This window comes from Zalophus californianus, chromosome 3 (assembly GCF_009762305.2).
Source record: "Zalophus californianus isolate mZalCal1 chromosome 3, mZalCal1.pri.v2, whole genome shotgun sequence".
Classification (NCBI taxonomy): domain Eukaryota; kingdom Metazoa; phylum Chordata; class Mammalia; order Carnivora; family Otariidae; genus Zalophus; species Zalophus californianus.
The window spans coordinates 72,170,634-72,187,355 of NC_045597.1; the positions used below are offsets into that span (position 1 = coordinate 72,170,634).

The following is a 16,722-nucleotide window of genomic DNA, read 5'->3' on the forward strand; positions in this document are numbered from 1 at the left end:
CTTCTGCTGCCCAAAGCCCTCCACTGGGGGACCTCACCCTCCCAGGACTACCCCCAAATCCCCTACAGCCCCTCCTCCTGTCCCTGACCCAATTCAAAATCCCCATTCCACAGTGTAGTCCATTGGTTCTCAAATTTCACTGTACTTCACAAATATCTGGGAATTAAAAAAAAAAAAACACCTAGGCCCTATTCTGAAATATTTTGATTCTGTTGCCCTAGAGGTCTTGGAAACTGTTATTTTAAAAAGCATTGCAGGTGATTCTAATATGCACGAGGGCTGAGAACCCCCCGTTAAGGTGATTCTGGCTAGATACTAAAAGCCTTTGCATTTATTCCCACCAAGGATGTAAACAACTGATGTGTGCTTATGAGGAGATACTGGTGGAATTCAGGGTTTGAATACAAGTTTGAGCGGTAACTTTTAGATGCGTGGCACAGGCCAGCGCTGTTTTGGGATCTGCGGTTTAAATGCTCCTAAACCATTCTGATCGTTTGAAGCTTCTCCCTCTTCCATGTCTGAATTCACAACATGTGGAAATTCCAGCTCCCCCCGCCTTCCCCCCTGCTGCCCCCATGGCCCCTCATGACCCCACGCTCCAGTGGCCCCCATCTGACTCTGCTGACAGGGGTCTAAATAAGGGTAGGACTGCTGGTAAGGAGACAGGATTGCTCATCTCTCTTTCTAGATGATCATTCCAAAGTCAGCTTTCTAAGCTTCATTCCCTTCTCCCTTCAGGGGTGTTCTTTGCTGGCCAAGATCGGAGAACTCCCAGACTTTAGAGTTAAGAGTAGGGCCCCACAGTGCACTGTCTGCTTTCTCCCATAAATGCAGGCTCTGCAGTGGCTCAGGAAGTTGCTGCAAAAGCATCCACTGGACTGAGTGCTAGGTGGAAGGGTCCAGGCCCTGCTGCTGCCAAGGCCTTCTGCACCCCCCACCTCACCCCACAGTTGATTCATTTGGCAGATGATTTCTGGTTCTATTCTTAGCACTAATGCAGACATCAAGTAAGACTCAAATACAAAAACTCAGTGTAATCCTTGTGTGGTTCCTGCTGCCTTCAGAAGCTTCAGAAAAGGACGGAGGGAAGTGGCACTGGATTTGGCATACCCTATCTGGTTGGGTCAGGGTGCACACCCCAGATCCAAAGCTTATCCATGGGGGAGCAAACATCCCTCAGGGGAGGAATTCAGGCGACAATGGAAGACCTTGTCCTCTATTTTCAGATTTAAGCTACTACACCCCTAATAGGAGAAGCTCCTTTACAGGTTGCTTTATCAGCAGTATCCTCTTTAATCGACCTTCCTTTTTAGGAAGGAGAACCTGAGGGACAGAGCGGTCAGCCAACTTGCTCTACCTGAACTTGGGTCATTGGCCTGCAAAGCCCATGCTCAGAACCACTAAGTCTCAGAACAATCTACGAACTCATCCATTTTGAGAAACACGCCCACTCGTGGCCCTCGGCTTCCCGGGAGCCCGTCTCAGAAACTCCACCATTGCTGTTCCTGGCAGGCCTCCCTCAGAAAACCTATATCTGGGCTCAGGCACTGGGGCCCCTCGTCAGGGGATGGCCAGGGGCAGGGGCCCCTGCAGCTGGGGCAATCTCGCTGCTCAGGGTCACACACAGGCAAGGCTGGGAAGGAGGAACGGTTCTTTACGGCTTTCCCACAGGGGCCTGCTCTCCTTAGAGGGGAGAAAAGCCCACTGTTGACCCACCTCAATGACAAAAGAAGTCACAAAACTCACAGTGAAGAAAGAAACCTCAGTTTTTAAAAAGGGGAAAAATAGAGGGGAGGGGAGGAGGGGAAACGACGTTCAGAAATCATTATGGGGTCCACTGTACATCCTCGGGCCCACGTTCCCCAGGGAAGTCTGGTCTTCAGATTCAAGGCCTATTTGCATGGCTGGCCTGAAGGAAAAGGTGCAGTGCCACCTGCCAAGGATGGCTGGGACTGTTCAAGGCCCTTCACTTGTGAAGGGAGCCACACCTGCACTTGGCGGGCTGCCTGCAGGGCCACACGGGATGGAGGTGAAGTGCTCTCTGTAAAGAGAAGAGAGCAGGCCAACGGGAAAAGGCCATGCTAATTTCACCTTTGCGGACTGATTCCTGGGGAAACAGAGGAACAGAACCCCAAGAGACAAATGGGATCGAGAAATTGGAACACGGAGGGGCGCCTGGGTGGCTCAGTCGGTTGAGCGTCTGCCTTCGGCTCAGGTCATGATCCCAGGGTCCTGGGATCGAGCCCCGCATTAGGCTCCCTGCTCAGTGGGGAGTGTGCTTCTCCCTCTCCCTCTGCCTGCCTCTCTGCCTACTTGTGCTCTCTCTCACTGTCAAATAAAGAAATACAATCTTAAAAAAAAAAAAGAAATTGGAACATGGAAAATACTTTGTCTGATCTTTGGCTTAGACGTGAAAGCCCATCCGTCTCTCAGACACACCCGGTCTGGGGATCATCGTATCTTCTGCAAGGTCTCTTATGGTTCAGAGTGAGCTATACCATAAGCCAGCCAAAGACTAGGAGTTTTGACATAACCCTAGCATGCTTAATCCATCCAGGCTTATGTTTCTGATCTCATTCTATATCAGAGTGTTTCATGGCAAGGTACACGGCAGCAGGAAGCCTTGGAATATGTGCAGAGATGGATTGCAGAGAGCACCCTGCAGCACCCTGCTTCCTTTGGAGCTCTGCCTGCCCTGGGGGTACCTAGGCAGAGGGGTGCTGGTCACAGCACACCACGCAGACGGATGTGTGTGCTGCCATCTGCGAAGAACAGAATCGAGGCCAGATTAGTTCCACCGTGATGTTATGAAGCTTTCTAACAACAGAGATGTAAAAATTATGGCTCCCTACAAGGCTTCAACCACCCACCACTGTGCTGGGGAAGACACTTTATTTTCCAGGCAGCCTTGCCCTGGCTGATTACACGAGGCATAACTGCTTTTGTTACACACATTCATAGGTATCAGGAAAAGACAGTCTTTATGTTCCTCATTGTCAATGCCCTACTTACCAACTTCATCCCTGATGTTTGCAAGTTCGATTGACAGCTCTTTTTCTTTCACAAGGGCACTTTCATTCTGCAAAAACAAAACAGATACTGAGAGTCCCCTAGTTTTATGCTAGATAAGCACTTTCACATGTTTAATTAATGAATCACATTAAGCAAATATTTATAAGTCTAGCCCTTAAGGAGATAATTTTTTCCTTATATAAGCATAGAGAAAAATCACAAAGCAGAGTCTGACTCATTCATTTATATCACATTCAAATTGCAAAGCTTGCAATGTAATAATAATACCCCTCGTTGTGCTTTTCTCTGTATTGTTCTCTGGTATACATCGTCCTACAATACTTCCTTGCGTGCCTATGCCCTGCACAGTAATCCCCTGGTAGGTATTGTTATACGCTGTTAATCATTACCGCTAGTAGGAGATTTTTGACCATGAAGACATCCATGCCATATTTCTCCGAGGGGCAAGTACTTATTTTTCCAACTGTCCCCTTACACTTAACACTTTTGTCCATACATCCATGGTTGGCTACCTAATAAATACTGCATAGAAAACAACGTGAAACATTTTTCTTTGTAAGAAGACCAACACCAAAATTTAAAGTTTCCAAGTCTTTTGTGCACTGTCTGCATCACTAGAAGGAACAAAAGTCCCACTTGAAATGTTTTTCAGTGCAAAGAACAGCCATTTGTAATTAAATGACTGCTAAGTTGTTTTCAGATCATATGTCTTCCCTGACATAAAACAGGAGTACCTGAAGATATGCTGAATTTGTAATCTGGGTTATGGAGTCACCAGAAATAGTGACATGAGTTATGCTTTCACTGTTACTAATAATAACGAGGGAAGGTGCGCTATATAAATCCTCTTCACGTTAGAGATACCAAAAATGTAGGCCTTCACAGAAAGTCTCTTCCTTCTATAGAATGTACTCCCAGAGCAAACATTTCTCAAAAGGGACCTGAAGCTAAAATGTGTACCAGATATCTAGCATGAATATCATCAGGGTCTTGTGACTGTTCTTTCTTTCTTAACCTCCTTTGACTCCGATTGCAGCACCTCCAAGGAACCCATATCCAATGTAAATCAGCAGCTGGTACAATCTTGTGTCTTTGGCTACTATGTGTACATCTGGGTTACACGTGTGCTACTTTGGGTTGAGGGGACGGATGGTCCCAGGTCATCCAAAGGGTGTTTGCCATGCAATGTCATAATTTCATAATACCTAAGTAAAACTCTATTTGCATAATAAAATGAGAGCTATTTTAGTCACAGACATCAATGCTTCTTAGCTCATGTTTTTTTTTAAAGAATAATGTAGCAATAATATATCCTTTGAGGGAGAGAGGATCCCCATTTTATTCATGAAGCCTCACTCTTTCCATCCCAGCCCACAGTATCTTTGCCTTTCCTGAACTTGAAGGCTAGCAATCACACCTGAGAGTAGATATTTTCCTAATCACTAAGCGATGCTGCCTCTGTGTCATGCCCACTGCACAGGGTCATTATGAGGGTTGAAGTAATTAATATATGCAAAGTAGTTAGAAGGTTGCCTGACACTTAGCAAGCTCTAATATAAATGTTAGTTGTTATTATAACTCTGTTGCTTTCCTTTCATTTCATTTGCAACTGGATAACATCCTACAGATACTAGGGGCTTCTCCATATTAAGGATCTAAATGTGTTTAGAATTGGCATATTCTTATGCTCTGTTTTTTTGTTTTGTTTTGCTTTCTAAAATACCTTCTTGGGGCGCCTGGGTGGCTCAGTTGGTTAAGCATCTGACTCTTGATTTCGGCTTAGGTCATGATCTTAGGGTCCTGGGATCAAGCCCTGCGTGGGGCTCTACGCTCAGTGCAGAGTCTGCTTGTCCCCCTCCCTTTTGCTCCTCCCCCAACTCATGCTCTCGCTCGCAAATAAAAACAAAACAAAACAAAACAAAACAAAACAAAAACCTACTTGGCTCTGCCCTGATTCTATTCTAAGTTTGAAGTCTGGTTAACAGGGAAAGAGTTCAATCAGACAGAACACAGGGATTTTCCATGTTTGTTCTAACACAGCATAATGTGGCCGGCTGACTTTCAACTTGTTACTACAAATTAAGAAAATCTGGTATTCCAGAGAGGGTAAATTTCAGTATTTACCCTGAAATAATATATATATTCAAATATGGAATGCGTACTGATTTGCATGTCATCCTTGCTCAGAGGCCATGCTAATCTTCTCTGTACCTGAAATAATCTTGAACTAGTGAAAAAATTAACTTGTTTCTAGCACCAAGAATAATTTTTGGGGATGCCTAGATGGCTCAGTCGGTAGAGGATGCAACTCTTGATCTTGGGGTTGTGAGTTCGAGCCCCATGTTGGGTATAGAGATTACTTAAAAAAATAAAATCTTAAAAAAAAAATAATTTTTAATCCTCAGTTCCTAAGCACAGCCAGAGAACAGAAATAAAGCTGACCCTTGAACAACATGGGTTTAAACTGCGTGGGTCCCCTTTTCCACTTGAATTTTTTCTGATAAATACAGTACAGTACTGTACATGTATTTTCTCTTCCTTGTGATTTTTAATTTATTTTAATTTATTTATTTTTGACCTTTTAAAAAAAGATTTATTTATTTATTTGAGAGAGAGAGAGAGAGCATGCATATACTCATGTGAGGGGGGGCGGAAGGGCACAGGGAGGGGGAGAGAATCCTCAAGCAGACTCCCTGCTGAGTGCAGAGCCCTCACGACCCTGAGATCACAACCTGAGCGGAAATCAAGAGTCGGACACTCAACCAACTGAGCCACCCAGGCGCCCCTTCCTTGTGATTTTTTAACTAATATTTTCTTTTCCCTAGTTTATTGTTAGAATATCGTATCTAATACATAAAACATACAAAATATGTCTTAATCAACTGTTATAGGTAAGGCTTCCGGTCGACAGGGTATTACTTGTTAAGTTTTTGGAGGGTCAAAAGTTATACACAGATTTTTGGCCGTGCAGGGGGTCGGTGCCCCTGATCCCTGCGTTCTTCAAGGGTTAACTGTACTGCACTTATCAGTCCCCAAATAGCATTGCTGAAGTATTCACAGTGAGAGTGCCGAAAGATGCAAAGACTTAGATGAGGTTAGGCAGTGAACAACCAGAACTTAAAATACAACAAACCAACTCTAATTTCTAATGCTCTAGTGCGAGCCAACACTTCCCCCAGCTCCCAACAGTCGCAGCCCGCCCCCCACCCCACAGTCCCCGCCAGGGAAGGAAGCCCTGGGTGGATGTTAACAGTGTCCTGCCCAGCGAGCTCCCAAATTACAAGAGATCTGTCTACACTTTCCAGCCACAGGAGAATAAGACATTTGGGGAAGGAGTGACTTAGAGGTCCAGTAAGGAGGACAGGCCTCGGCTGGAGACGGTGCTGATGGTGGTAGGGATTGTGGGTGACCTTCAGACTTGAATCACTTTGGTGAAAAGCTAATGCTGGTACTGACAGCCAGGCCTGCTCCACCCATCTTTGCTTGAGGAAAAACACACTGAGGGAATATAAGAAGCAAGAAATAGGCAGGGGACAGGTGAGACTATAGATCCTGCACCCTCTCCATTTTGGGAAGACTGAAGGAAGATAACCCAAGCCCACCCGCATCACCAACCTTTTGCAAGCATAGCCTGTAATACCAACCAGTTTCAAACTATGGTCATCAAATAGCATACTAAGTAAGGATCGATCAGCTGCCAAAGATTAGCAACAAACCTGAAGACGTAAATGTCAAGGAGAACAACTAAACTCTGGTAAGGTCTGGCTAATTACTGCACTAATATTAGTGTGAAACTTTCCAAACACTTTACCTATGCCAGGCACGGGGATGGGTAAGCCCTTCATTTCACTTAGTCCTCCAAATGCTGTCAAGTGGGTCCTGGGTTCTAGTTCCCTGTGTGGAGGATGCAACTGGGGCTCCACGGCTCAACAACCAGCCCCTGCACGACTGGCTAGGAAACGGCGAAGCCAGAGTCCACACCCTTGGCCAAGCACGAACACACGGAGAGCGCCCCCTCCTACCCATGCTTATAGAGACACAGCATCAAGATCCAAGTTGCATGGATCCTCAGATGGGATATGAGCACAGAGTTTTCATACCTAAGTTTGAGAGAGTCAGTGTCACCTCCTGACTACTTTTTCAAAAAAAAAAAAAAAAATTCCTTGGTTGTATTCACACCTCATCCTACCACTGGAACTACCAACACGTCTCCATGGTATTGATTTGTCGGTCGCATGCAAGGACCTGTCTCGTATAGCCTACCAGGGGCTGTAACTTCTGATAGGGTAGCCGTTCAGCTTTCCCCATCAGCTGTCCCTAACCCCTTCTGGTGGCCTGCTAATACATTCCTCCTGAAGATGCAGGCTCAGCCCAGCGCCGCTCGCTCAGGCCAGACTGTGCGGACTGGCGACAATATTTCCTTCTTAAGTGCTTGTTTTTGAAATGATACCAACTCTTCTAATTTATGAATTTTCTGCATCAGTGAAGTTACTTTTTGTTTCCTGCAGAATGACGTAGTGCTGCCCTGCAATGGAGTGAGTCAACAATGAGGATTATAGGAACTCCCTTCCTTAAGGCAAGAAGGGAACCTCAAGAAACCTTCCATTCTCTCCACCTGACTCTAAGTTACCTTCCATCCATCATGGCTCAACAGAGTCCTGCAGTGATCTTGCAAGGTCCATAGGTTCTGTTGAATACCCAGGAGGAAGACCGCCCCAAAGACTCCCTTTGAAAGGATCTCATGCCACTGCTCCCCTTAGCTCCCCAACCTAAGCCAGTGCAGCGTGATGACATGGTGGGATGACTGAAATATGAGCAAGGCCTCCTCCGACGGCCCAGTGTGAGATCAGTGCTTCCCTACATGGGGAATGAGTGGAAAATTCCTAACTGGTGCCAAGCACATGAGCTCCTGCTTTCACTCCAAAGGCCTAAAAATAGAACTCAGTATTAACCATCCAAACTATCCCGGTGACACAGTCCAGAAATCGCCAAGTCCAAAAGGCCATTCCTCTACAATTACTGTTTACTCTATGACAGGCTTAACTGGAAATGGACCCTTGGGGAACATTCATCTAAGCCCCATACCAACAGCTGTGTCTTCTTAGCCACCTTTTTTATTTGGTCACGTACCTCTCTTTCGCACACTGAGTTCTCTCTTCTCTTTAGTGTGGTTCGCTGTATTCACAGATGGAATCTGAGATGAGCCCCATAAAACATCCAGCTCTCCCCTTCTACCTCTAGCCCCGAACATAGCACCGCAAGTCTGCGACAGCAAAGCCTACATTTCTTCTCCATATGGATCTCCGTGCTAAAGGTGCCCCCAGACTCTGGGGGGAATGCTGCCTTTAATCTTTCCTAGAGACACAAGGCTGGCAAAGCATACAACCTGCTAATCAGTCCACTAGCTTCAAGTTAACTGGATGTGTGGCCAAGCCCCAAGCCAGCCTGCCACTCTCTGTTATTTTAATGTGCTTGGTCAATGGGGGTTATCTGTTCAAGAGGCTGATGCTACCCATGTGAACTTGGTGGTAAGAGGAAGTGAAAATGCTACTCCTTGCTAGCATTGCCCAGGCAATTCTACACTTGGGCGCCTGCCACCTAAGCAAGCTCCTCCTTGAATCAGAAACCAACAGAACATTCTGCTTCTTATTAAAGCTGAGTGTTGGGGGAATCTGAGGTGCCTTCACCCCAACTAGTCAATCCAGGAATAGGGAATTCATACAAAACAGCACGGATTTATTCAGTGCCTACTATGTACCAGGCAGACATACCAGGCAGGATATTTCTGCCTTCAAGGAGTTGAAGAGTCTCCCAAAGAGTCAGTAAAGTGAAGATGCAATTATAAAACAATGCGATAGAACTCAAGCAGGCGGGGCTGTCTCCAGAGAATTCCTGAGCCTGGAGGATGAACACACAGGAGGAATGTGGGAGCCCCCCAGGCAAAAGCCAGGAGGACTGTGACACAAAACAGCACCGGAGGCTATTTTTCTGTGTCACCTGTGTCACCCCTGTTATACGGGTCCTTCTCTTCTTCTCGCCTTCTTCCTGCCTCTGGTCTGTGATGCTCCCTGACGGAGTTCCTGATCAGCTACAAGGGGACCGATGGCAATGTCCTGCCTCTGGTCTGTGATGCTCCCTGACGGAGTTCCTGATCAGCTACAAGGGGACTGATGGCAATGTCCTAAAACTCACTGCAGTTCTGAGTGTTTTGATCAGCTGTCTCTTCCCCACCAGATTTTTCTTTTAAAAAGAGGGATACACACAGACACACACACACACACACACACACACACACACAAACACAAATTAAAAAATATATACATGTAAGCCCACAGACTACCAACTAATTTCTCATTTCTCGTATCTTTTTAGCCTGCCCTGGAGTCAATGCCGATAAAACCAATTCAACTATACAAGCTGGGCCACCCTTTCACGGGCCAAACAGAAGAACCATACAGGGAATTAAATAAGAAATCTATAGAATTCTGCTATTTGAAGAAACTTCCAGATCCTTTTTATTGTGAATTTCTGAAATGCAAAATGATGTACATACACACGAAATTATAAAGAGGTTAAGGAGTTTTTCATCCTTCCCAGAAACAATATTGCTTTTCACCCATGCCTCCATGAGTTCAGGTTAGGGTTTAATTCTACATGGCAGAACTTTGTTTTAATAGGGAAATATTTTCTCTTGTATTTCAAAATGAACCAGCCACAAGATGACATCAACAGAACATATAAGTCTTCAGTGTTGTTTTCATAACACCTTTGGTGAATGCTGCAATCATTTTCAGTATTAATACTGGGAAGATTGGCCAGATTCATAATACAGCTCTGTGGAAAATTCCTTTGGGAGGTGGACTGACCTTTTGTTTTTCATTTCAGTTATTATGGCTTTAAGGCAGTTCTGAAGGCCTGCTTTGACTTGGTCAATAAGTATTATTTCTTTCACATATAATTAACACAGGGCACTGTATTTTTCTATCTGCTTTTCTACTCTGCAACAAAATTTAATATAGACTGGTCAAGGGAAAGTATCACTCACATTTAATATTCTTAATTACATGTCAGTGTCTACTTGTGTGAAAAATGAGCAAAACCACATCTTGTTTTAAAAGAAATCAGAAAGACTCAACTTACGGTGCATTACCCTAGCCTTTTTCCTCTGTATCGGTGATTATAAAACATCTAGCTTCCTAAGGCGCTGACTTAATAAGGCAATGCCATACCCCACCTGGATTACTAATCGACAACTAGAAAGGACAGTCTTATGGGGCCCAAGGTGAAGGAATGTGAATCCAAAGAAGTAATGCTGGGAAATTCTGGATCTCAGAGTAAGCAGAAGAAAGGAAAATTAGCCAGTGCCATGATTTTTAATCCATTTATGTATCACTACAGAAGTTTCTTGACCTTCCTGGATTTTATCTTATCACCTTCCCAAACTTATTACTGTCAGGTACCAGATGCCTGTGAAGAACAGTGAGGTGTCTTCTCCAAACCCCAACCCCTACCAACAATTTAGAGAAAAGGTAAATAAGATCAGCCTTTGCAATTATAATCAACACATATAAGGTTAGGGTGGAGATATGCAAAGTAACCGCCAAGGGGATAGGACAGTACCTAAGCCAGCAAGACAAGGCGACTTGTAGTAGAGGGAGCAAAAGGAGCTTAGAAGAAGCAGTCACCAAGACAGGTGACAATCATGTAGCCTTTTCAAGTACATTTTCGGCTGGAGGGGTGATGGGACATGGACACGTAAGCTCTGAAGACACTGAATGCCTAAAGACCATAACTTGCTGGCTCAGATTCCATTCTCATCAAAGCTTCTTACGAAGCTGGACTTTTGACTCTAAAAAGAAATACATGTTTCTCAGGCTTGTTATCATGTATTTGTTTGTCAGTGACATTTCTTATTGTTAAAAAACAAGTTGGCACTCTAGTTTGCACTGAGTTTGTTTCTCTCCATAACTCAGTGCCCCTAAGAATGATCAGCCCTGGAAGGCTACGGGTAAGGAGTTTCCGTGTGTGCAGAGGTGCTGGCTTGGTCCTGAACCAGCTGAGTCCACAGGTGGAAAAGACTTTGAAATCCATCTGGGTGTCCCATGGCCTTCCCTGATCACACCTTCCTTTTCAAAATACCCACAGAGTGAGTCTTTCTACAGATTACCTCTCTGTTCAAAATCCCAAGATGGATTTCTACTACTTATAACTCAAGTTAAAAAACTTGGGTCTGGCTTTCAGCCTGGAAAATGTTTCCCCACACTCCCTATGTGCTTGGGTTTCCCGCTGTGTTTATTCTCATCTTTCATCAAACCGGGCTAAAGTACCTTTACTTATGCACTCCTTGCTTAGAATTCCATTCCTGTTCCTCACACAGTTCATTAAAACTCTACCCCATTCCTCAAAGTGCAATTCATGCTCCATTTTTTCCAAGAAACCTTGCCCAAGATTCCAGCATGGATTTCTCCTTTCACTAGATTCCAGAAACAGGTATGGTCAATACCACATGACTTTCACTTCATTATACTCCAGTCTTGTATTGATGTGTTAATTGCTCCACATGTGTTACTGTTGCCTACCCAGCTTGTAATTTCTCTGGGAAAGATGGAAATACAACCCACCGAAGAACTGGTAAACTCCACAGGGCAGGTTGTGCCCTTCTGAGAATTCTTTGATAGCCCCCATAATAACTGGGCAATAAATCTTGTAAATACTGTAAGCCAAGCAAGAAATATTGTCAATGAATAGATTTTTTGAAAAGCTAAAGATACATAAAGCACAATCAGCTTTAAAAAACCATTTGTTCATTTAACACATTTGTATTTATTTTATACTTCATGCAAGATTCTATAGTTTCTCCCAGTAAATGAATGCTAAATAAGCATCTTTGGGTTTATATTTCTTAGCCCCATCTCTGAAACTATTACTTAAAATATCTTTAATTGCCCTATGACTCTTTTCAGAACACCTCTAATCTGCACTAATAATTAAAAATGTTTCACATTTCAAAAGTGAGTTCCCAAAATTAAGTCTTTTATTTTGTACCCATATAAAGTTCTGAGGAAATGTTTCTTTCTTTCTTCTTCTTTGTTAAGGTTTATTAGGCTGGTCTAAAAGAAGCAAGATTTATCAATAATTTCATCAGGCCTCTTTGAAATGTTGATGCTGGGACCGTTAAAGCAAATTAACAGACTGATGGATTTTACCTTGGGATTCAAAGAAGCTGGAGACTGGAGTGGATCCCATAATACTCTCAGCATGCAACGCCTGGCCCAATAGGTAACCGCTGAACGGACAAATGATTTTGGCGTGCTGCCTGTGAAGGTATCCTTAAAAGCAGTTGACTAAATAAAGCAATGACTTTTTTAATTTTAAAAAAGAAAATCCTCAATTCCTAAAATGAGCACCTATGAATATATAGTTTCAAAACCTCCCCTGGGGATACTGCTCTGAACTATGGCAAAGGAAAGTCAAGACACGTGGTGTACACATAATGAGAAAGTTGATAGATGCAGTTTTTAAGTTTTCATCAGCAAAGAATAATTGGTATTAAGTTTGAAGTTTCAAAGTTAAAACATTTAAAAGTTACTTAAACGTCACACTGCTGGATGAGAAGACATACTATTTAATTGTCTTCCCAAATCTTCCAATTAAAGAATGCCACAGAGATGATTATTTTTAAGAATTTGATTTGAAACAAAAAAGGAGGATGGGTTCACTTTATATTTTCTCAAGAAGTCCTGCGGATTACAGCTTCTATTTCTAAAATTTTTGTACCATGACTTAAGCATATGAACATTATACTATTGTTGGACATGCAGTAAACCCTTCCCTTTTATTACAACTACCGTGACAAAGCTTCCTTCAATACCTTTTTCTGACCACTTCTCTTGAAAAAGGGCTTAATCGCTTCAATATTGAATTTGCAGGTAATTGAGGGCAAATGTCTTTTATTTCTATTTGTTAAAAGCTCATAAATGTGTATATAAATATTTTAGGTCATACTCATGGTAGTAAAAGCAAAACCCATTAAAATAGTTACTCCTATAGGAAAAAAAGTACCCGGTAACTTTTAAAATATCAGTGTAATTTTCCTAGGTCAAAGTTCATAAACAGAACTGATAACGAAGATGTTCCCAAGTGACCTCCTTGTAATGAGTTTCATATCAAGCTATTTATTTATTTTCCTTTACCTGGTCACACACTATACCTCAAGCTATCTATAGAGCTGATGCCCATGTGGGTAGAGAAGAGGCAATTTCAACCCTTTATTAAGTCCCATTTCATGCATCTTGGAGAAATCCAAATGTATGTGAGAAAAAAAACATCACAGAGACAAGATTTCTTGCCAACATACTTCTAGTAGTGGAATTAAGAGCATCTCCCAACCTCTCTGTAAACTCACAGGCAAATGTCAAAAGCAAAGAAAGGCTTTGTGTTGGAATTGTCATACAGTTCTCACTTGCTCCTGCTCTATTCTCAGGTCCCTGGCTGTGAAATTTCCTTCCAGTGAAGACTTGAACACACCCTCTGACTCTGGGGCCGCTTCAGGTTTCACCTCTACGTTAGTCACCCCTATGTGATGCAAAGAAGTACAGCGGGGACAACAGTACTGGTGCTTTCTTCTCTGCCCTAAGAATATAAATTACAAGGATGGATGCTGTTTATAAAAAAGTGGGAAACTTTCAAAGTTAGCAGTTGGCCAAGAGAAGCATGTCTAGCTAATCGAAATTCCCAACCGGAACGCCTTAGGTTTCGCAGGTACATTACAATGCATTAGGAATATTGCAAGGATTTCTTGGCAGTCTGGATTTCAGGATGTTTGAGCGGAGCCCTGCTGTTTCCGGAAAATGCAACAGCTGCATTTGAGACTGTAGGAATAGAGAATTATGTAAGGCACTGCAGAGTAGGTGAGACCAAATGTTTCTGCGAACGGCACTCACACTTCAGCACACTGGAACCAGTTAAGGACAGCCTCGGGCTCGCCAACAAAGCGCACACACATGCGAGGGGAGAGAGACAGAGGTGGCTGGCTCAGGCTTCCTCTCTGCTCTTTCAAAGGAGGGTCGGGGGGAGAGAGGGGGGTAGGGAAGGCAAAGTACCGTCTTGTCCAGGCACTGAAGGCAGTTATAAGGCTTGCAGCAGCAGTGGCCCATCCCGGCAGGCTGGCTGGCAAGGGGCCCTCCTTCATTCAACGTGTCAGCGGGTAATTCCTAAGGCGAGGTAATGGCTCAGGCGAGAGGGGTGCGCCGCCGGGAGCTGTCACAACTTCCATGTGGTCCCCTCGGCTACCTTATTTCTCCTAATAACTTCAGGAATCCGGAGCCGGAGGACCGGGAGGAGGAGCGCCGCGCGGCCGCGTTAGGATCCTGCTGCGGGGAGGGGCAGGGCGGGAGCCAGGGAGGGAGGGACAGACAGGCGGCAGGGAGGGTCACTTTGCCACGGGAATCCTCAGAGAGAGGCAAATCAATAGTCGCATAACAATCGAGCATTGCCCAGTGCCAGCTCCCTAGGAGGCCAGCAGCCGCCCAGCCCGGGAGCCGCGGCCGCTCCCACCCTCCTCGAGTGCGGATGCGCCTCTGCACGCCGCAGGCACGCCTGGGGAGGACGCAGGAAACACAAAAGAAGAGCCTGGGCTTCCAGGGGTACTCTGGGCTGAGCCCTACGGCAGGGGCCCGAGGGACTTGGCTCTGCTCAAAGACCGGCTCTCTACGTTCCTGAGAAGTACAAATATCTACAGGCGTGAAGTGTATGGTCTCTCCTCCATGTAACTCCTCCCCTGGGTACTGGTTGCTGCTGGGGACCACCAATGGCTCATTTTCAAATTGGTGTGCCATGAACAAATTTGCCCTATTCGATGGTATCTTTGTAATTGAGATGTGATTGTGGAATCGCTTGCCTAGGCTGACAGGCACAAACCAAGTGGCTTAAGCAATTAAAATTGGGGTTTGGGGTAGATCTTTCTCCTGGGCGTATTTGCATAAAAGCCTTAGAGGACTTGATCTTTCTAGGCAATTAGTAATTTTTCAAACAGTTAAAAATCAGAAAGAGAAGGGGATGGAGGCAAAAGTTTCCCCCCCCCCCCAAAGAGATGTATTTAAAAATAAAAAAAGAGGCAGGTGTTTGCGAGGTTAACTTTATATTTCCTGGTAACTCAAAGGAGTAAATCCTGCAATGTACACCTGCAGAAATACACAATTACATCTTTGCCCACTAAATTTGCCTAAGACTGTAAGCAGACAATAGTTGTAAAAATTAGATAATTTTACTAAATTGAGATCTTCTAAGGAGGTTTTAATTAAGGAGCACAGGCTATTTCAATTTGCTTGGAGAGAGGACAAGGGTATTTGGTGATCAAATACAAACAGCCTGAAATGTGTGTGCCCTAAACTTGAAAAAATAAGCTCAAATCTTTATTCAAAGCTAACTGGTAAACACTTACTTATCAACTACATTCAAAAACCAAACAAATACCTAACAGGTAACTTAGCACAATTCTTTAACATGGCTGCACCTACCCAAATTGTATGTATTTAAATTAAATTCCTATCAAAATTTTAAATGTACATCTATCCTACAATAATACTCATGTAAATATGCAAGGGTATATGCATAAGGATATTCCATTTAGCACTATTTGTAACAGCATAAAAATGGGAAACATCCTAGGTATCCAACACCTTTCCACCGTATGGAAACATTGTTGAGTGAGGAGATAAACTTTTAGAAAACACAAAGCCAAACTACACACATAGACACATTTGTATATGTCCAGAAGAAAGCTTCTGGGAAAATGCACACTGTTCATATAAGAACATCCTACCCTTGGGGAATGGGAAATAGGAGTAAGGGAGAAATTTTGACTTTTTTTTTTACCCTCTTGCCAGCATGTGGGATTAAAAACAATTAATTTATTAATTTTTTATTGTTTGAAAATAAAGTGTCCTGAGGGAACACAGCCCAGGCTTGGTCATGTTAGAGGCACATGGCTACCTCCTTCTCATATAGGCTTGCTCTCGGTAGCGGGGAGCCTGGGCACATGTCTCAGCGGGACAGAAGCTCACGCCACCTCGAGCTGAAACCTGGCCCAAGAGCTGTTCCTGGGACTTTTGAAACCTTGGGAGAAGACCTTTATATTGCAAGAAGCAGTGCCTTGGTGCACCCATGTTCACAGGAGCCCAAAGGTGGGAACAACCCAAGTGTCCACTGACTGATGAATGGACAAGACGTAGTCTAGCCACACAGTGGAATATTAGTCAGCCTTAAAAAGGGGGGACGTTCTGACATGTGCTTCTGCATGGATGAAACTTGGGGACATTAAGTGAAGTAAGCCAGTCACAAAAAGACAAAGAGACTATATGATTCCACTTACAGGAGGTACCCAGAGCAGTCAAATCCATGCAGACAGAAAGTAGAATTGTGGTTGCTAGGAACCAGGGGTGTATTTGGAAGATAAAAAGAATCCTAGAGGGATGTCTACTTTCGGCTCAGGTCATGAGCCCAGTGCCTGGGATCGCGACTTGCATCAGGCTCCCTGCTCTGTGGGGAAGCCTGCTTCTCCCTCTCCCACTCCCCCTGCTTGTGTTCCCTCTCTTGAATGCTCTTTCTCTGACAAATAAATAAATAAAATCTTAAAAAAAAAGAGAGAATCCTAGAGATTGGTTACACATAATGCGAATGTATGGAATG

The 16,722-nt window shown here is 44.0% G+C and overlaps 1 protein-coding gene and 1 pseudogene across 8 annotated transcripts in view; both read right to left on the reverse strand.

The window, feature by feature from the left end:
• The window catches only part of MTUS2 (microtubule associated scaffold protein 2), a 594,294-nt gene that overhangs the window by 58,259 nt on the left and 519,313 nt on the right, over positions 1-16,722 (reverse strand). For 7 of the 8 annotated variants that reach the window (XM_027590976.2, XM_027590979.2, XM_027590973.2 and 4 more), the window contains one exon: positions 3,013-3,079. In XM_027590976.2, the coding sequence (XP_027446777.1) occupies positions 3,013-3,079 (67 nt within the window). Of the gene's footprint in view, positions 1-3,012; positions 3,080-14,135; positions 14,273-16,722 lie in introns of those variants that run through there. The other variant, XM_027590980.1, reaches the window with a different exon arrangement.
• On the reverse strand, positions 5,177-5,276 carry LOC113921165 (annotated as a pseudogene).